The sequence below is a fragment of the Meriones unguiculatus genome, chromosome 2 (genome assembly GCF_030254825.1).
Source record: "Meriones unguiculatus strain TT.TT164.6M chromosome 2, Bangor_MerUng_6.1, whole genome shotgun sequence".
Lineage (NCBI taxonomy): Eukaryota > Metazoa > Chordata > Mammalia > Rodentia > Muridae > Meriones > Meriones unguiculatus.
Genome location: NC_083350.1, coordinates 72,109,486 through 72,132,009, shown reverse-complemented (window position 1 = coordinate 72,132,009; position 22,524 = coordinate 72,109,486). Strand labels below are relative to the sequence as shown.

The 22,524-nt window shown below is 34.9% G+C and overlaps 1 protein-coding gene across 1 annotated transcript in view; it reads left to right on the top strand.

The window, feature by feature from the left end:
- The window catches only part of Taf4b (TATA-box binding protein associated factor 4b), a 114,850-nt gene that overhangs the window by 42,773 nt on the left and 49,553 nt on the right, over positions 1 to 22,524 (top strand). The window contains exons 8-11 of the mRNA XM_021639921.2: positions 4,238 to 4,355; positions 4,890 to 5,001; positions 17,017 to 17,186; positions 21,435 to 21,565. Of these exons, the coding sequence (XP_021495596.2) occupies positions 4,238 to 4,355; positions 4,890 to 5,001; positions 17,017 to 17,186; positions 21,435 to 21,565 (531 nt within the window). The remainder of the gene's footprint in view (positions 1 to 4,237; positions 4,356 to 4,889; positions 5,002 to 17,016; positions 17,187 to 21,434; positions 21,566 to 22,524) is intronic.

The window sequence follows — 22,524 nt, the reverse complement described above, 5'->3', positions numbered from 1 at the left end:
ATGGAATCTTATGAAAGAAGAGGGAGGGAAATAGTAAGATCTGGAGAGGACAGGAACTCCACAAGGAGAACAACAGAACCAGAAAATTTGAACACAGAGGTCTTCCCAGAGACTCATACTCCAACCAAGTACCAGGCATGGAGATAACCTAGAACCCCTGCACAGATGTAGCCAATGGCAGTTCAGTGTCCAAGTGGGTTACATAGTAATGGGAAGAGGGGCTGCCTCTGACATAATCTGATTGGACTGCTCTTTGATCACCTCCCCCTGTAGGGGGAACAGCCTTACCAGGCCACTGAAGATGACAATGCAGCCACTCCTGATGAGATCTGATAGACTAAGATCAGAAGGAAGGAGAGGGTGACCTCCCCTATCAGTAGACTTTGGGAAGGGGCATGCATGAAGAAGGGGGAGGGAAGGTGGGATTAGGAGGGGAGGAGGGTGGGCTTTATGGGGCTTTATACAAAGTGAATAAAGTGTGATTACTGAAAAAAAAAATTAAAAAGCAAAACAAAACAAAAAAAAAAAACCCAATAGGCCCTTTCTGAAATGATCCGCACCTCAGTACCACTTAAAAAAACAAACAAAAAACTTAGCATCAGTAGCACCTTTTGTATCATGAGGTGTCATTTCATTTTGTTCTCCTGAAACACACATGTGGCCATTGGTAAGACATCCAGTAATACCACAAACCAAAAGCTATATCTCCTTCAGCTTCTGTTTGCCAAAAATAGCCAAATCTTAATACTCTTTACTCTGCAATCAGCCAAACGATGACTAAATCTGTATCCATACTATGACAGTTCTTTTAATAATTGATCATGCGCTTAAATTTTTTCTTTTCATTATTCTCTCTCTCTCTCTCTCTCTCTCTCTCTCTTTCTCTCTTTCTTCCCTCCCTCCCTTCCTTTCTTCCTTCCATCCTTCCTTTCTAGAAAGGGTTTCTCTGTGTGTAGTCTTGGCTCTTCTGGACTCACTTTGTAGATCAGGCTGGACTCAAACTCTCAGCGATGTGTGTGTTGCTGCCTCCCAGAGTGCTGGGATTAAAGGCATGTGTTTTTAATCCTACCACGCCCAGCTGAGTTTAGATTTTCTTAATACTTATTTTTAGTTGGAATAATGCTGGAGAATTTTTATCTTTAGGCTTTTGAATAAGATATCTAACTGTACTTCAAGAATTCTTCCAAACTACCATTATTACATGGTTTCAATTTGTATTATTTTATGAAATTATACATTTTACCCACAACCACTTTAAAAAGTAAATTTATTACTGCATGTTCTTTTCTTCGTGTTTTTGACTTATATTTAAGTCTATGGTTGTGTAGTTCTAAGAACTAAAGTTGTTCAGTTTCTTTTAGGTGTAAGCATTTTATTTTCTACTAAATACTTGAAATGTGAATCTACTTGGTAAGGCTGGGAATTTTTGTAAGAACTCAATTGTCATCAGTGGTTAATCTTACTGCCTCTTCATTTTTTCCTGTAATAATTATATACTCAAAGTAAATACTAAACTTATTTTATCCATAAGTTTTTGGATATAAATAATCAGGTGATTTTTGTTACTGTCTATGGGTTTTGATCCAGTTCATCTTCTCTGGCAGTTAAAGAATTGAAAGGCAGGAAAACTCTCCAGTGAAGCAGGTATAGCAAAGAAAACTCACTACAAACAGGAACAGATAGAATCAGCAGGTGAAGAAAGGCATTTATTGAGGGTGAGGACAGAGACACACAGAGAAGACCCTGTGCAATGCAGAGGAGGAATCTATTGTTCTCTCTAGGACTGAGGCTTCAAGTCTCTGAAGGGTCTTCCTTTGTGATGTAGAGTTGCTCAAGGGAAGAGGAACAGAATAGCTGATTGCCTCACAACTGTTGTGCAACTTGTTTTGCTTTGGCTTTGACCTTGTTCTACTAGAGCCTATGCCTGGGGTCTTCTGGGGAGAAAAGAAGCCCACAGGCCTTTGTCTGCTAGGCTTTTGTCTGCCTCAGGTCGGGAAAGGAAGAAGGCAGCCACCTTAAAGGATTACCATCTTTATTACCTAGCATGGCCTGTCTTCCTATCCGCCTATTTCTAGTCCCTCTAACTCCTAGTCCCTCAATTTGATGCTTGAAAGTTTTCTTTTAGGTATTTGTATAAAAACTTTTGTTCATTTGAACAAAAGTTAAATTTCAATTTTAATTAGCAAAACTAATTTAATTCAGAACAAAAAATGGAATTCAGTCAGTTCATTTTTAAATTTAAAATTTCTATATTTAATTTTACCAGATGAAATTAAAACTAAAATTACAAAATCTACAGAATTTGCAAACAGAATTCAAGAATGAGAAAGTTAATTAAAAATCCCTGGCCTCTTTTTCTTCCCCCAAGAAAGACAGATAATTATGGAGAGTAGACTGAATGTTTTGTGGAGATGGAAAAACAGAACCATAGGGAGAAAAACCAGAATTATGGAGAATTTTTCTTGATTATCAGTTTGAATGAATAAAGGTATATTACTAAATAAATTTTAAACCTGAGCCTTAATACCTCATAATATCCATGATAGGTTAAGAACACTGGCTGCTCTTCCAAAGGTCCTGAGTTCAATTCCCAGCAACCAAATGGTGGCTCACAACCGTCTATAATGAGATTTGGTGCCCTCTTCTGGCATGCAGGCACACATGCAGGCAGAACACTGCATACATAATAAATAAATAAACAAACAAATAGATAAACTTTTTTTTTTTTTAAGTTCTTTTCTAGCCTGACTTTGTGGTTCAGGTTTGTAATCCTAGTTATTCAGGAGGGTGAGACAGAAGGACCATGTGTTTAAAGCCCACCTAAGCCGTATAGTTTGAGACTCTATCAAAAACAAAACATAAACATACATACAACTTTGGCAATTGAATTATTCCTACTTACATTCCGTTGCTAGGAAGTCTCTATTACTGAAGAGTAATAGCGATTGAATGATTTCATTCTATGTTTACTTTCTAAGGAGACACTAGAATGCTTTGTGTTCCTTGTTACTTTTTGAGGTCTTACTATGCAGCCCTGACTGGCCTGGAACTTGGTATGTCCAGTAGGAACTCACAGAGTTATTCCTGCCTCCCCAATGCTGAGATTAAACATATGTGCTACCATGCCTTGCTTGCTGTATTTGTTGTTGTTGATTTACACATTTACACTTGATTTACACATTTTAATTTCAGGTAGAATAAATTGTTTTCGTAAATTTTTACTCAGAAGCATGTCTCTTGGGCAGACCATCACTCTTTATAACAAACACAGAGAAATGTAAGAACTTGTAATTATCTGCTTATGAGTAGCTGGCCCATATACATGATGACTGTTCTTTGAAGTGAAAATATAACACTCTGCTTTCTGTCTTTTCTTTGAAGCTAACAGTAATAATCTTGTTAGCACTTTAATTTCCTTTTCTTTATCTCCAACCATTACTGTATATCTATAACTACTATTTGGGAGAACAGCATTTTTCTGATGGATGTAAAATGACACTTTTTAAAAATAATGCATAAAAAAATCTTTAGTAGCTATATTTTGAAATATTATGGATAAGATATGTCTTAGATTTGTTCTCAAATAATTGGGAAGAGGGTAAAAGATAAAGGTGAAACATGATTAGGCCAGAATTAATCATTGTTTAATCTGGGTGGTGATATAAATGGTTTCATTTTGTTCTGTGTTTGAAAGTTTCCATGGCAAATAAAGAAATAAATTTAAAGCCAGGCATGGTGGCACACGCCTGTAATTCCAGCATTCAGGGAGATAGAGGCAGGTGGATCTCTCTGAGTTTGAGGCCAGCTTGGTCTACAAAGTCTAGGACAGCCAAGCCTACATGGAGAAACCCTGTCTCAAAAACAAAACAAAAAAGTAAGATGTAGATGGTTATTTTCATAAATATGAATTCTGCTGTAGAAAATGTTTAAGTATGTGATAATGTTTTAATTTTGAACAAGATAATTTTTGCTACCTATAAACTAAACTGAGTGTGGTGGTATATACCCAAATCCTAGTATTTGGGAAGCTGAGGCAGGAGGCTTCCATGACTCAGGAACAATTCTAGAGATCTTGTCTCAATAAAATAAAAAATATATATATTTTAAGTAGGCATTTTCACTATGCTAGATAGAGGTATATAAAGCTAGATAAAAACAAACTATGAAAAATGGAAGTTCTTGTTCATTGCTGAAGCATGTTTTCCTGAGTAACTGTACTGAGCTCTCATTGTTTCAGGTAGTCCAGCAGTCTTCTGGAGGCATTGCTAATCAAGTGACCACCATTTCCCATTCCTCACCATTGACCACTCAGAAATGTGGGCAGAAGATGACAGTAAGCTCTGTAATGCCTGCTAGTAAGTTTCCTCCATGCTGGCCTTCCAGCATCATCACAGTGAACCTTGAGCATGCAGGCCTTGCACTTATTGTTCAAAGATAAGTTTAAGAGATGATTGAAAGATAACTGTCATATTTACATAAATACTACATACATTTTAGGGGTTTATATTGTTTTTGAAATAAGCAATTGCTTATTATATTATTATATAAAACATTCTAGCAGTAAATATGTGTTTAAGATATGCCAATATAAGATATTACATTTTTAGTCACCTTTTGAGCATGATTTTTATGATGATGCTAACCCTAAAGACAATTTCAGACTACATAAAAACTTAATCTAGAGATCTTTATGAGATGATTTCTTATGCATGGGTTACATTCACTACCCTATATAAGTTTAAATGTAATTCTGGGCAGCTTAAGACAGTGTTTGATTATTTCATATTTACTGAAAATTGTCATGAATTTTCCTAATATGATGTGATTCTCTCTCTCTCTTTCTCTCTCTCTCTCTCTGTTCTACTTTTTTCTTTCTTTTGTTTTTACAGCATCCATCATAAAACAAATTACTCTACCTGGAAATAAAATTCTGTCTCTCCAACCTCAAACATCTTCTCTTCAGAACAATAGAATAAAAGAGAATGGAACAACATGTTTCAGGTAAAGAAAATTTGGACTGATGTGTGGAAGTGAAGTTTTAGGGAGAAGGATGGTAAAGAATCTGTAAACAATCAGATATGAATGCCTGTAACACATTAGAAAAGAGATAACCCTGAGTGGATTCTTAGCACCCATGTGGCAGGTCACAACCTGTAACTCCAGGTCCAGGGGACTCAGTGCTCTCTTCTGGCCTCCATGGGTACTCCACATGCATGAATTTCACAGACACAAATACGGACAAAACACCATATTCCTCAAAAAATAAACATTTCTAGTATTTTACTGAATATAATTTATAAATACCAGACAGAAATCATATGTGCTTTTTTCATGCTTTTTATTGAAAAACCTACTTGGTCATGTACCCTTCAGATTGTTTACCTCTGTCTCCTGAAACTGCCAGTCCCTGTTCTTAGCCTGTCACTGCAGATAGCAAATCATTTTTGCCTATTCTTGAACATTATATAAATAGAATATTATTACTTTTGTCTTCTTTTATTTCCAATTTTGCTTCTGTAGTTCCTGGTAATAACAGTTAGGAGTGTTCTGAAAATATTAAATGTAAAATTCTAGAAATACATACTTTTTTTTTAATGTGTCACTCTGAATGGTATGATGAAGTAAGTCTAGTGCCATCATGTTCATCATCCCTTTGTCCAGTGTGTGCAAAATTGATGGGGTGCTCCATATCAGTAGGTCAATTGGTAGCCATTGGGTTCAGGTAAGTTTAAGGCTAGGCCAGGTCACAGTGCCCATGATGCTCCCTTCGCTTCATCTTCTTACGTACTCATTATGTCTTCTATTCTTACCATCATAAAAATGTTGAGTAGGTTATTTAGAGGACTGAGAAAAAAAGACATTAAACTCTTATAAATATTTTGTTATAATTATTATTAATTAACCTTACTGTACCTATTATAGATTAAACTTATTGTAGATGTCTGTGTATAAGAAAATAACATCATATACATAGGGTTTGATTCTAAGACCACTTGTCCAATTTGGAAGGCTTTAGATGTTTACCCTTTGGGAGAGTAGATGCTTTTTGATACAGGGTCTTTTATTGTTGTTTCTCATTTGTCTTGGCACTCTTGAGTTTTCCATTTTTAAGACTTTCATCTTGAAAACAAGGCACTTTCTTTCTTTTACTTTTCTCTTGCCAAGAATCACTTTGCAATTATCCTCTGACTCCAGGCCTTTCTCTGTTAGTGTATTTTGTCCTCATGCCCATTGCTACCTCTGTTTTCTCTTTCCTGGGGACTTTGCACTCTGTTTCTGGTTACCATGAGGCTTGAGGCATATACTAGACATCATAGAATGAGTGGCTGTACCCTGAGATTTATTTCTCTTTTGTATTTAGAAGTAATTTGTGGTTTGATATTCTTTGTCTTTAGGCTACACTGAGCCTGTAGCTATTGTTCTGTATTGGTTTTGAAGGAAATATTAGAAGACAATGATGTATTTATATATTCAATGTTTCAGTTCAATGAGTTTTGACAAAAGTCTAAACTGATGTACCCGGTACTATATTCAAGACAAAAAGAATATTTCAGCATCCCAAAAGCTTTGACAGCCAGTCCTACCCTAGGCCCCAGACCATCCCTGATCTGGTTCTTAACCCTGAAAGTTAGATTTGGGAGCAAGGTGCTCCATCTTTTCTAGTCTCTAAAGTTAAAAGTTTAGTTCATTAAACTTGGGTTTTTCTTGATCTAACATTTAAAAATTAAAATTTTTACTTTGTTTTTGTTTATGTCAGTACTTTGTTTCCTTTTTAGTAGTGCAATTATCTGAGATTTCTGTGTTTTGTATTTTTCTTCCAAAATATCTTTTGGTCAGGAAACATGATCTAAACATTTTTAGTTTAAATTTAAACTTAAATTTAAATTTAAACATTTAAATTTACTAGGAGACATTATATGGACTCTTGATGAGTATCCTCTGAGTGTCTGGTTTAGGTAGAAGTTTTTCTAAATGTTAGTTTGTTAAAGGTGATCAGTGGTACTAACATTTATAAAGACTTTTGTAGCTTTTACTATAACTTACACAGAATGAGTAATAAAATACTTCTGAGTGTAGGTTTGCTCATCATTTTATTACTCTTTTACATTATGTGCTTGAACAATATGATCCTAAGAATATTTGTTCTTAGTGTTCTTCAACCCACTAGGAATATGACTACATATATAAGGGGAGTGCTCAGACCATAAGGCAGGAATGTACCTTATGGTTCCGTCACTCAGGAGTTGTTAACCCTCCAATTTTGGCTTGCTTTTGTTTTGTTTTCAAATGGCTTTTCTTTCTAAAGTGTTTTATAATTGTTACTAATCAAACATTTTGTAAAACTGTTAAAAATGGTAACCCCATTTCTTTTTTTCAACAAAGTATTGTTCCATAGTATAGTTATCTATCTTTTTTCAGTGGGAATAATTAATAATAAATCAAAGCTACTCTAAAGCTGGTTCCTTATTTTTTAAATACCTCGGTTACTTTAAAGTTTTCTTATTTATTGTTCTATTGCTGTGAAGAGATACCATAACCAAGCAGCTTATAAAAGAAAACATTTAATTAGGGGCTGTCTTATAGTTTCAGAGACTGAGTCCATGACCATTATGGTGGAGAGCTTGGCAGGCAGGCAGGCATGCTGGCCGGCTGCCTGGCTTGGTTCTGGAGAAGTAGTGGAGAGCCAATATTTGGTCCAAAAGAGGAGGCAGAAGGAGAGCTTGAGATTGGACCTAACATGGACCTTGGAAACTTCAAAGCCCACACCTAATGATACACCTTCTCTGACAAAGACACACCACCTAACCACTCCCTGGGAGTCTAATTGGGGACCAAGTGTTCAAACATAAGGGGCTATTCTCATTCAAACCACCCCAGTATGGTTTTTGTGGTTTTTCTTTGGAAAGACTTAATCCAGAGAGGCCTGAAGCGAACCAGTAGAAGTCATCTCAATCCAGACTGTGTGTTTCAGCTCCTTCAAAGTTAGTTGTTAACTTTCCAAGACTGTATCTTTAGTTCTCGACATTAACTTTTCCTAATGGATTGTTGTTTTCAACACTAGCTGCTAGAGAGTGCTTTATCGTTCTAATTTGAAATGCTGTGATTATCATAAAGTAAATTTCTTTTGCACGAGGTCACATTTTAAAGTAATAACGGCTTTAATTTTATTTTTATGGTAATATTTGGATGTTTTTAATTCTTATTAATATTATTAGTGTGTATGTGTGTTAGCATGTGTGGGACAGCATGAGGTCAAAAGACAACTTTATGGAAGTGGTGCTCTCTTTCCACCTTTACATAGGTTTTGGCATTATACTCAGGTGGCCATGCTTACATTGTAGGGCAGCAAATGTCTTCACCTGATTAGCTATCTTGTTATTGTTATAACTGATCTTCTCACTGTGGTATTTTTTAAAATTAATTGCCTTACTGTGGTACTTTTTTTTAAGTACTGTGGCATTGTTATTTTTCTCTTGAACCTAATTTTAGGATCAACTTCAGAGTTCCATGAACATATCGAAGGTCATGTGATTAGATTAATTTAAGGCAACATTGACTCTTTGGTATGTGGAGGAGTTCCCGCTTAGATCCATGGTTATATTTATTGGTTTGTTTGTTTGTTTTTTGGTTTTGGTAGATAAAAGGAAGCTTGCTCACAGCTACATAAATAAATTGGAAAGTTATTTCCTATAGGAAAATAATCCAGAGTGTTGGTATTGGAGACCCGGTCTCTAGGTTTGAAATTATGTTTCTACAGTCTAGTTGTAGTCATGGAATATATGGAAAGCTGCCTGAAGTCTTCATACACAGGCTTGTACATTTCACAGTTGTTTAGAAAGGTATCACTTAGCTAACCAGTATAAAGTTATTTCTTAAAACATCTGTGTTGTCTTGCAGGTATTTACTTACCCATTGTTTGTTTACCTTTCTATGTGTTTACCTCTTGCCTTATACTCTATGAGCATTTATATTATTCTTACATGTGTAAGTGAATGTGTATGTGATTGAAAATTAGGAGTGTTTATAATATTCCCTATTTTTAGATATATTTTATTTTTAATCTTTTAAATGAGTTTTTGATTCAAATTACTATTTAAAACTTTAAAAAATTATGTATTTATTATTGGTTGTATTACAGTGAGTGTGGATGTATACACATGAATGCACATTCATATGTATGAATGTGGTTATATGTATCAAAGTGTGAGTATGGAGGTCAAAGGACATAGGGTTTCTTTATACTGTCCAACTACTGGCTTCAGAGCTTCTGAGATTCTCTTGTCTCCATCTGTCATTCCATTATAAACCCCAAGATTACAGACACTTATGCTACATATTTGGTTTTATGTGGGTTCTTAAGACTTGAACTTGAGTCTTCATACTTAAGATGGCAAGCATCTCCACACATTTAGCAATCTTCCAAGTTCCCATTTTTTTAACTATATAAATATTTTAATGCATATAGTCATTATATATGATATTGTACTATATAAAAGTACATTTATAATTATATACTATACATAGAGCATATTCCCCTTATGCCTTCATTTTCTTTCCTTCTAATAATCCTTTTTGTACCCTTAAATTACCACAAATTTCTTGTCATGTATTATAAATGACTTTATGTAGTTACATACAATCTAAGAATCATAAGTGAGACAGGTATTATTTATATTTGTCTTTCTGAGACCGGCTTAATTTACTTAAAATTATTTTCTCCAGGTGCATTCATCTTCCTAAAAATAATAAAACTTCATTTCTTATCACTGAAACAAACAATTGCATTTTTAAATAACTATTCTTCAGCTGTTGGACATCTGGCTTGGTTCCATAATATAGCTGTTGTGCATGGTGCTGCAATAAGCATTGATCTACAGATATCTCTATAATGTTGACTTGGAGTCCTTTGTGTAAATAATCAGGTGTAGCATAGCTGAGTCATATTGTAGCTACGTTTTTGCCCATTTTAGAACTTCCATATTGATTCCTATAGTGTCTGAACTAGCATTCTCACCAGCAGAATATAAATAAGGATTCCTTGGTAAAATCTTGGCCAGCGTTTTTTTGTTTGTTTTTTTGTTTAGTTTTTGTTTTTGTTTTCCTGGCTCTTATTTTGACTGGGGAGTGATAGAATCTCAATGTAGTTTTAATTTATTTTCATCTTTTGAGAACTGTCTTTTTGTTTCATAAGCCAATTTATTGAGTTATTTGATTTCTTTTTTTAAAAAGTCTTTTTCTGTTCTTTGTATGTTCAAGATATTAATGTTCTGTCAGATATCTATCCAGCAAAGATTTTTCTCCCATCATGAAGCTTGTGACCTTACCTGTTAACTCTTTCCTTTGCTGTGCAGAAACCTTTTAATTTCATGAAGTCCCCTTGGTCAGTTATTTATATTATTTCCTGAGTGTTCCCTTCATTTTCTTCTAATGGTTTCAGAATTTCAAGTCTTATATTAAGGTGTTTGATTCATTTTGAGTTCATTTTCTTAAGGGTGAGAAATAGGGATCTACCTTCATTCTTCTATTTGTGGGTATTTTGTTTTCCTAGCAACATCTGTTAAAAGGGGCTGAATTTTTTACAGTGTTTAATTTTATTTTTGGTGTCTTTTTTTTTCCTTTAAACTAGATGTCTTTAATTTTTGCACTAAGATGTACTTAGAAATAAGTTATGTTAATTTGGATTATGTGTAATTTTACACATATTATAGTGTACTTAAGAAATATATAGATTTTTTTTGAGACTTAGTATTACCGCTACTTTAAAACAGATTCTATCTTGATTTACTTTCAGTTAAAAATAGTAATATATGACATTAGGCCTTGTCTTGACTGCGATTGGATTTTGGATTTAATACTTGATATCTGTGGTGCGCCCCCCCCCCCCAGATATCTGTTTAATCTAAATTTTTGTTGAAAATGCGACCTTTTCACTAGAAAATCCTAATATATTTAGCTTCTTGGTGCATCTGGGATGACTATTAGAAGTTGTACAGTATTTAAAACACCAGAGGGCACCAGAGATTCAGGTTTCATCTGGAGCAAGGCACTAATACTATTTCATATGTTGTATTACTGCTAAATTTGATAGTAAGTTTTTTCATATTACAAGGAGACCAAGTTCTCTAATATATTTGAAATGTTTTTACCCTTAAACATATGCATCTTGTTTTATGTATTGTGTGTCATGTGTGCAAATCTATGTATTGTTTATGTGCTGCAGATACAGGTTTCATCATTTTTGGGTGAATTTGGAACCAAATTCTTCCATCTTAGAGCTAGTAGGGAGACAGAGAAAATACATTAATGTTAGCTGGGCTCACAATAGATTAGGCATGGTGTTAAAATTCAACTAAAAGATGGAAGCTACATGCCTGACATGCCACACAGGGAACCAACTACACATAGTAACTTGGAGATGAGACCATGAAGTCTTTGAAAGCTGTTAATCACAATTCTGTGTAGAAATTATCTACAACTACCAAACTTTTGAGTGAGCAAGTTTATTGTACATATAGCAATTAAAAGAACAACAACTAAATACCATCATGAAATCAGATGCTTATTACACCCAGCAGAAATTACTAGGGAAGCTCAATATATAATGTCATGCTGGAGTAACCAATTGAGAGTCCTGGGCACAGCAGAGAGTTTTATTCTTGAATGAGCTCCCAGCTTCTCATTCCACGCACGGATTTTTATAACATAGGATAACCAATGTTTAACCTCCATTAGAAATAGTTTAACTTTCAGCTGTTCTCAAGGGTGCAATTTTTTTTTTTAAAATGCCTCAGTGATTGTTGTTTTTCTATCTTCCTGTCACAGATGGAGGGAGCTAGCCTGCCCCAAGCAAAGGGTCTTGAGGACACTGGTAATAAACATGCTTGAGTCTGAGAGTAGGCGTTTTGTTTTGCTTTCACAGTTTGTACTTGCTTCCCAGCAAGTGTAGATAACACATAGCAATTTACTAATATATTTATATTGCAGACATAGTTTATCATTGTAAATGTTGTTCAGGAAAAATTACTTTTGTGCTTAAACACATAATGAACTGATGGAAAACTGATGAGCACAGCATGAGCAGAGGTTAAAACTATGAGGGCTGCAGTTAGGTTTATTGGTCATGCCAATCCAGGAAAAGGATCAAAGATGTTGATGTGATTCATGCTACAAATTCTTAGCAGAACTAATCTCATTGAGAAGGTACAAATACAGGAAAAGACTGATGAATGCTTTTGAAACTGCCTTAACATTTGCCAGTGTAACATAGATCAACAATTTCAGAATTACGTAATAAACTTGCTGAATTTTTGGATTTTATGCTTATCCAGAATGAAACACCTGGAGACTAGAAATGACCAGAATCTGTTTTTAAAATCCTTTGAAGGATTTTTGATATAAGTACCTACTGCTCTCAATGTAGTCTGAATTAACGAATTTTGAAACATACTCTTGAGGGTGTTACAAGGTATTGGTGATGTCAGAGTAAAAGACTCAAAGTGCATTTTAGGGAGGTTTATGAGGAGAGGATGGCAATGATTCTCTCTCTTTTTTAATACTCATTTTTAAATTTTATATTGCTTACCTTTAAAGTTCTTTATTTTAACATGATAGACTTATTATTTCATCCTTTAACATTAATATTCATGCTTAGTTTCTGATATAATTTTAACTCCTAATATGGTTTTCATTCAAGAATACGGTGATAGGTCAGGTTTCATTTTCATTTTTTAGATGGAATGACTGATGAGTATAAATAGAAGAATCTTATCACAGTTGTCTTATAAACTGTTAAAGCAGAATCTGAAACCTTGATATTTCTACCTCTACATTCCAAGTGTGTTCATATAATGTAGGCATGCATATGGTCAATAAAGGTAGTTTTGTTTTAAATTGAGGCAAATACATTGAACATTAGATACCATAGTAAGAGCTATTGTAGTTGGCAAGAATATGTTCTTAGAAGTTTTGAGAAGTGATTGAACAACTTAAAAAACAAATTAGGTAGATGTTGTAAAAATAAGTATTTAAAGTTGACTTAGCATATAGAACAGGCTTTGATGACTGAAAAATAAGATAGCAAGGCAAGTTGAAGCCTGAACAGAGGCTGGAGGCAGGAGGAACTAATGATAGAAGAGAGAAGTGAAAAATGAGGGTCCCTATGTGAACATGACTAGGAAAGGAATGTTATTCTTATCTACTTCAGAAGAATTAGTCTAATACACAGCTTAATAATAGAAAGAAATTTAAGGAAGTAGACATTAAGAAGTAGTTAACTTTAGCAATTAATTAATTGGATAACTTTTAGAAGACAGAAGACTTGGCTCAGTGCTTTTAACTTTCTTCCTTTAAAATGAAATAAAACCAAAGCAGGATCATAAACATTTCTGGACGTGATAGTCTTGACTTTGTCCTATACTTTCTTGCTTTTCTTGACAGCACTGCTGCCCCTGTTGCTTTGCTACCTTCTGGCCCCTTTGCTTGAGGAAACTTTAAAAGGCTTTTACCGAAGCCCCCCCCCCCCCCCCGTGCCTTTTTTTTTTTTTTTTTTCCTCCTTTGTAGAGGTCCTACTGGTGGGTCTACCAGAAGGAGTTGTGGTTAAATTGGGATAAGAAGTAATTATTGGGTAGTTAATTCCCTGTTAATTTGTTAGGAAGAGCGTATCATTGAGTTAAATTCCAATAATGGTCTTTGAACTTGTAATACTTAGGCCTGGAACTGATCTGTAAAGCTGATTTGCATTCCCAGTAGGAGCTATGCAGGAACTCTAACAGAAAAGCAAGATGCTTTTTATAAGGGTCTACAAACAAATCTCATTTATAAGCATTCAATCTTAATTACTTTATTACACATTACATAGTTAATTAATTGCATAATTATGTGTGATTACTTTTATTTTTGTGTTTATTTGTCTTTTAAAGATTTATTTTTATTTTATGTAGATAGGTATTTTGCTTGTATTTAACTAAGTGTAACACATGCATATAGTGTTCACTGAGCTGTCCAGATTTCTGGAACTAGAGTCAGACACACTTGTAAGCTGCCACAGAGGTGATAGAAACAAAACCTAGGTCCTTAAAAGCATCAAGTGCTTTTAACCACAGAGCCAGCTCTCCAGTTGCATAAACTTTTAATATAGTCATAGCTTCTACATTTTGAAATTATAATACATCATTTAACTCCTTTCCTTTCCTCCCTTTCTGTACCATCTACCTTGTACTATCACAAAATAATGGATTCTTTTCTTTGTTATTACACACACACACACACACACACACACAAAACAAACAAACAAAAAACAAAAACCTCTACAGTCTGTATGGATCATAAACCTGTAAGGATCATAATGTCCCGGCTGATTTTACCCATCCCCAGTCCATCCATGGAATCTATTTCTCCTTACAGGGAAATCCATGGGTTCAACACTTGAGCCCTTCTTGTTACTTAGCATTTCTGGGTGTGTGGACTGTGGCTTAATTATCCTTTACTCAACATCTAATATCTGCTTACAGGTGAGCATGTACTATGTCTTTCTGGGTCTGGGTTATCTCACTCAGGATGGTCTTTTCTAGTTCCATCCATTTGCCTACAAACATGATTTCCTTGTTTTTAATAGCTCAGTAGTATTCTATTGTATAAATGTACCACAGTTTCTTTATCCTTTTTTCAGTTGATGGACATCTAGGTTGTTTCCATTTTCTGGCCACTATGAGTAAAGCTGCTGTGAACATAGATGAGCACATGTCCTTGTGGTATGATGGGACATCCTTTGAGTATATGCCCAGGAATGGTATAGCTGGTCTTGAGGTAGATCGCTTCTATCTTACATCTGCCAGAACAGCTAACATCAAAAACACAAGTGACCGCTCATGCTGACAGGGATGTGTAGCAAGGAGAACACTCCTCCATTGCTGGTGCCACACAGCTGCTTTGAAAATCAATATGGCTGTTCTGCAGGAAATTGGGAACCAATCTATAATGTTACACATTTATGGATACTGTGTTATGTCTTAATACATACATATATTGCATAAGGTTCAAATCAGACTCAAACAATTGCTATCTCTTTTTGGTGAAAACATTCATGATCTTTTCTTGTGTTTTAGTTTTGCAACATTTAGTAATTATTGTTTTCTGCAGTTGCTCTACTGTACAGTAGAACATTGAAACTCATTACTCCTACTCTTAATGTAGTACCCAGGGATACTGGGCCTTTTTGAAATATTTTACTTCGACAGTTTGTTGTTGCTATTTTTGTTTTTTTGTTGTTTTTTTTTTCTGTGTAGCCTTAGCTGTCCTGGACTTGGCTTGTAGGCCAGGCTGGCCTCGAACTCACAGAGATCCACCTGCTTCTGTGTGCACTACTGCATCTGGTTTACTTAGGCCTTTTTAAAAGAATGTTTTTTTTTTCCTGTTTCATTTAGTTTCGTGTTTGTTTAAGTAATTATTTCTACTATTTTTTAAAAAGTTTATATATGTGTATATATGTATAATGTATTGTTCTTCCTGCATGCCTACATGTGAGTCATTAAAACTCCATACATTTAATAGATAGAATTTATTTTCTTTATTATGAATGCTTTATTAGTAGTTATTAATTCATTCTTTTTTCTTTCCTCTAGTACATACAGTCCTGTAAATATTGAGCTGTTAGAGGACTGCACAATGATAAAGCCATTGTTCTTTTACTTCAAACTGTGTGTCTGGCACCTTTCTTTCGTTTGGCTCATTTTCATATGTTTGTGTAGACACTACCTATTTCTATGTCACTTTAATGTGCTGCTTTTTAAAGATGGACAGCCTCTGATACTCATTTCTTGAGTGTTTGATAATTATAATTTGTTCTCTACACAAATGCATCTTCACCAGGGGATATATAAATTAAATTTATTTGACACAGAGTTTGTGATGTGCCATTTGCCCATTTTTTGGAAATATTTTTAATATAAAATATTAAACTTTTGCATAATTAGTATGTGAATCATGATCAGCAACTAGACTATTATTACATATGGTGAAAAGAATGGTTAGAGGGAATTTTATTGTATTTTTTCTCTTTAATACATATCCTCATGCTAGTATGATAGCCAAACAGCAATCTTTTTTTTTTTTTCAAACAGCAATCTTATTGAGATTAATTTTACTGGTGTAAAGCAAGGAACCCAAGCCTATTTTGTTTGTTTTTGTGTGTATGTGTGTACATGTATGCAATTTATTTATTTTGCATATAGGCCCTTTGTAGCCAATTACTTGAGAGTATGTTTTAATGTATTCATTTGGTACAGAGGAAACATGTAAAGAAATCACAATCATAAAAACAAAATTTGGAAATTTGATTTTAGACTAGCTTGGCAGATAAATAGTTTCTTAATGGACTTTATGTGATAGGACTTTTTGTGACTTAGTGTTTCTGTTGCCATTAAGTGGGATTGGGGAGTGCATTGGGGAAATCTGAGGGGCTTTTAACAATCCTGGATGAAAGCAAAAAGTTCGTTTTCATTTCCTTGTCTTTCATTGTAGAGGATTTGTGGATGACTGGGGTAAGTCCAAATCCCTCTTGGTGTATTTCACTTACCAGAGAGGAAAAGATAAGCTCTGTAACACACTGGAGGTTCTGATTTCTCTTCCAGGAAACATACTCTTGTGCTTAGTGATGCCAGTTTAATTTTAAAAGCTTAAGGAGAAAGATAGGCATTCTTCAATTCACTTCTTTGAGTAAACTCAATAAAATAATTTTATTATTTATAGGAAAGGTCTGGCTTTTGTTTTGTTTTTGTTTTTATTTTCCCCATGCAGCAGGCTGACCTTGAACTGGCTATTGTAGCCAAGGATGACCTTTTACTCCTGTTTCTCCTGCCTCTGCTTCCCAAATACTGGGATTACAGTGGGCACTGCCATACTTGGTTAAGACCTATGTTTCTTCGCACTCTGAAATCATGTATATACATGCCTGTACTTGTATGAGGCGAGTGCACGCACGCACACAACACACCAAAACTAACCTTTTCTCCTTTTAGAGGTGAAGATGACATCAATGATGTGACTTGCATGGCAGGAGTCAACCTGGATGAAGAAAATGCCTGTATCTTAGCAACACATTCTGACTTTGTTGGCACACTCATTCAGTCATGTAAAGAAGAACCATTTCTTTTCATTGGAGCTCTGCAAAAGAAAATTTTAGACATTGGTAAGTACAGAATCCTGATTACTCACCTGATAAGAATATTTGTTGAGAGAAAATGTTATTTAAAGAGATGGCCTGGAATTCTAAAGCTTAGAAAAAGCCCCAGAAATATTCTAATATTTCCTGAGTATTACAGAATGAAGCATTTTATTTAAAAAAACATTAGTATAATCTTGTGTCTGGAGTATGTAATATAACTTAATGATTCATTTTTATGATATAGTAATAGAGATACATATTTTGTATGAATATTTAATGTGTACTATTTTTTAAAAATTTATTCCTTGTTGGTCCTTAGAAATGTATGTGTACAAAGGACAGGTTAGTGAGACCTGATGCCTTTTTCCTTTTAGCAACCCTAAAATTTATTTTCACTCTTACTGTAGAAGAAAGCTGAGCTAGAATACTGGTACATAATGGGTTTTAGATGACTGCAGTGAATGAAAGAAAATGGAAGAGAATGTACTCATTATTTGGAGTCAAATTTCAGTATATGAAAGACTATGAGACACCATATTAATGTAACAAGACAGATGGGGGATTTTGAGTTACAGGTGATTGTGGTCTTTACAGTGGTGTGTTTGGAGCTCACTATGGATCCTCTGCAATTGGAATATGTGTTCCTAACTACCGGGCCATGTTTTGATCCCTATATGATTGTTATCTTAAGCTTTGAAGACAGTTTTAAAAAGATAATAATCGGCAACTTTTTCCTACATAGATCCAGGTGATAGGGCCACTTTGGGCCACAGCTGCTCAACTTTCTTGGTCCAGACCAAAAGTAAACACGAACACCATATGAATAACTGAGCAGGAATGTATGTTATTGGGCTCTGGCTTCTGTAACAAAATACCATACACTAGAAAGCTTCAGTGACACCTGTCGCTGTTCTGGAGTAGGGGAGTCAGATGTAGGTTCTTATTAGGATTAGACAGCGCTCTTAATGTTGTTCCCTCATCTGGTCTACTCTTACCTTATTTTTTATGACTTAATTATACCCAAGTCTCCAGTCCAGTTACCCTAACTGAATCATGAACCAAATTTCTGCATGCATTTGAGGAGGCATAAACTTTTAGTCCATGTGGTTGGAGTTCTATAAAACTTTGTGCTTAGAAAGAGAGATGAGTTTTGACCCATTGGCTGTAATTTGGCAGCCTCTATTTTAGGAGAATTTGAGGAACTATTTCTGTTTTCAGTTCTTAATGAAACACAAACAATATAATACAAAATGTAAATGCAAAAAAATCTCTGAATTATCTAAAATTAAAGGAGAAAGCCAAGGAGTGAATGTTAATTTAATTATAGATATATTTTCTATTTATAATAAAATGACTTTTTTTTTTTACCAAGTAGATATTAACTGTAGGCATTTTTTTAAAAATACAAATTATGCCCTTCCCTGTCTCTCACCAGCTGCAGCAGAGAACAGGTTCTACGCCTCCCCTGGGCACACAGTACAGTTGGCCCTGATGGTGAAGGCACTGGCTAGCCGGCCCGAAGGCCATGGGAAAGGTGTCCCCAACACTCATGTTCTGAGAGGTGGTATGGGCTAGGGAGAGATGCCTTACCCACTGCCTCTTATCACCCATGGCAGGTGGAAGAGCTGGCCCTATCTCTTGCTGGCTGCAGCACTTGGGAAAGTAGGCCCTGCCACTTGCTTGATTGCAAAGGCATGGGTGAACTGCCCCAAGAATGTGACAGGAGAGCTAGCCCAGTCCTTTGATAGATGTAGCACACCCTGCACCTCAGCTAAGCCGCACAGTAGAGTTGGCATTGGTGTGAACTGCTGGAACATATAAAAAGGCTGGTCCTATAGCTCCAAAGCTGCAGGATTTCTACAACAAAGGGCAACACATGATATTGGAGGATTTCCTGTGAGGATCTAGTATTGATGGTGTAGCAGAAGCCAGAGGCTGTGAACCATACCAATGAATATTTGCAAGTAAAGATTTGTGTGTAGACAAAAAGGTATACTGTGTGACACACTACAGCTTCCATGATGAGATGTTTTTTATGTTTTGCTTTTTTATTTTTATTTTTTAATTAAATTTTGGTGGTGATGTTGCAAGGGCAGAGGGTGAATAGGAAGGGACAAGGAGATGAATGGGATTGGGGTACATGATGTGAAACTTACAAAGAATCAATAAAAAGTTGAAAAAATAGAAATTATACATTTTCCAAAAGAATTTCTGAGACATAATTTTCTGTATGAAGGTTAAATTAAATGTCAAATAATCTTCATTTTTCCTCTAATTACCTAAATTAAATTGCAGACATTCTATAAAGTCAATAGTAAGCAGGCAAGCGCTAACTAGCTCTCCTTAATTATGTTGGCTTTGTTAAAAAGTATTAAAAGTGGGATTAATCTATAGTTTTTAGCTTGTGCTTTAAGGTTTGTTGCTAACTTAGTGAAGGCATCTTCGGACATTGACTGTTGCGTACACTCAGGAATTATTAACACTTGTTTGTTTCTAATGCTTGAAAAATATTGCAGATTTTTAAAAAGAATACCAGTTACTATTTTTTATTTGTTGTACTGATAATCAAGTCCAGAGCCTTCTATAACTATGGATTTTTAAATAAATAAATTACTTTTGTTTTATAACTACGTGCTTATTATTTTCAAAATTTTTTCCCCAAGCACTAATTTTAAAAGCTCGTTTTTTTAAAATGTAATCATGAAACAGCTTACCTATCCTATGTCTAGTTGCAACTTATGTTTATTTTTAAAATTTGTAAGAGAGATTTGCATGTGAGTGTTGGTACACATGAAGGCTAGAACAATCAATCCCTGGAGCTGGAGTTATAGGTTGTGACAAGGGTGCTAGAAATTTAATTCAGGCCTTCTAGAAAAACAGGGTGTGCTCTTAACTACTAATCCATCTCTCCAACCTATATTCACATATAATCTTAATCATTGGATTGTTTTAAAATGTTATTGTTCCCTGTATAGAAGGCCCAACTAATTGTTTCTGCTGAACATTTTAAAGAAGTTATGAATTTGTAATGGATTTTTCTTTTTTCCCCTGTTTCAGTTAAAAATTAGGAATGAGTTTGCCACAAAGTAATGAATTACATTTTGAGGGGTTAGTTTAAAAGAAGTTGGATAATTTTAAGTCTTCTCCCTATTTAGTTGACTGTATAGGTTACATTTTAAATTAAAATTTGCTATGTGGTAATGTCAAAGTAATTTTGAGTTGTAATTATGTTTTTGCTGTAATTCAGCCTTTGAGAATATGAGTATGTATTATATAAATTAGCATACAACAGTCAAGCAATATTTTTAAATTACTGTGAAGATATATATAAATGTGTTTTAAAACAGCCACAGAATCCTGGAGATAAATGGCTCAGTGGATAAAACACTTGCCGTTCAAGTATGAGGACTGGATTCTCAGTACACAACACATATATGAATACACACATACACATGTACAATACACACACGTACACGAGTCTTTAGAAGTGCATCTGCCTTAGATTACTTGACTACCTGTATCTTTAGGTCTGCGTGTCTGTTGACGCACACAGTTCCACTCTCCCTAAGAAACAGCTTGAATACTGACAGAACTACTGCTCTTGTGTTTGTCATTTAATTTTTTCCTCAAATTTTCTTCCTTATTACCACCACCAGGCTAGAACAATTTGTTCAAAAAAGACACAAGCTGTTGAAATTGATGGTGAAATGATGAGTTTTAGAGCATATTTCAGCTTGTAATTTAACAGGTTAATTAATGAAAACATGAGTAGTGCAAAATATAATTGGTAACAGACAAAAAGAATATAGGTATGTTTTATAGACAAGGAATTAACAGATTTATAATTTTAGTTCACTGAAGTAAATGTCATGAATTGTTAGCAGTGTCAAACAGGGTAAAATGTGACTATCCACTTTTTTAATTACTAAAATTAACAAAATATAGCACTAATTTCTGCAGTTACCATTTTCCTCCCTGAACACTAAACTTGATTTGTGTTCTTATTAACTTTGTCCTATAAATGACCTTGCAGGGAGAATGATTCTAGAGGCTAAGGGAAACAATGTCTATATTTTCTGAGGCTTCAGGCTAGGTTTTATTAATGTAATGTCTAAGATCTTTGAAGTTGTGACTTTACCAGGAAAATCATAATCTCCAAACCTTTATTCATAATGGGTATGACTTCCAGGGGGAACTGAATACCTGCTGTGCTAATTATTTCAATTATAAGCCACTACTAAAACATGTAATGGATTTTCTCTGCCTCTACAGGTAAAAAGCATGACATTACGGAACTTAACTCTGATGCTGTGATCTTGATCTCCCATGCAACACAGGAGAGATTACGAGGCCTTCTAGAGAAACTGACTACAATTGCTCAGCATCGAATGACTATTTATAAGGTAAAGGAAATCATTAAGGAAGTACAGACTTCTCTCCTGAGCACTGTTAAAGGTAGTTTCAGGAACAAGGGTCCATATATGGATCTGTTTTTTGAATGGTTGAGACTTATATTTCATGTTGTTGATAGGAAACCAGTTTCCTTATTGCTTTGCTTAGATATACTTTCATAGTAAATCAAATTAAACAGGATTTGAAGTAGTGTTCAAAGCAAGTTTGTTGTTGTAGATTGGAATATACACCTGTTTTGTCTGAGGCTCCTCCTCAGGACTTGATTCTGAAGAAGGTAGGCTAGGATGGAATATTGTTTGGGAGTGTTCTCTTTGGTGGTCTGGACTCTGTTAGCAGCTATATGCCTTTTAGTTATATGATGGCAATAAGAGCTGATACTGGTGTCAGACATTACTCTTCTTGGATGCTGTTTTGAAAGACTAAATGAAGAGCTTGTCTAGTTCCTAGTGTTGTAACAAAATGTAAGCATTTACTGTATTTGAGTTGTAGTTTTTATTGTTTCTTGACCTTTAGGGTAATATCAGTAGCGAATTGAAGTTTCAGAGGCCAGCAGATACACTGAATGACTGGATTTTTAAGAAAAGATAATGGGATGAAAAGGAATAACCCTCTTCCTTATTTAAAAAAGTGTTGAGAGCTAGATTTCTAACATATTGGTAAATAGGTAACTTCATGAGGTTTTAAATTTGAAATAAGGGTCATTCATTGCCAAACTATCTAGCTATGTAGCTTAAAGGAAATCAGAGTATCTTCTGCTGTCTCCCTAGTAAGCTTGCTGGAGGATCATCTCATTTCTACTTGGTGTAGAACTTCAGACGAAGTTCTAGCAGTTCAGGTTCTTACTTTCAAAATCTTTGTGAGAATTTGTCAGACTGACCTTAAGAATATGGGGAAAAAACATCAAAAAATGTTGTGGGAAAAGTGTTAGTATTCCATTTTATGTGAGTCT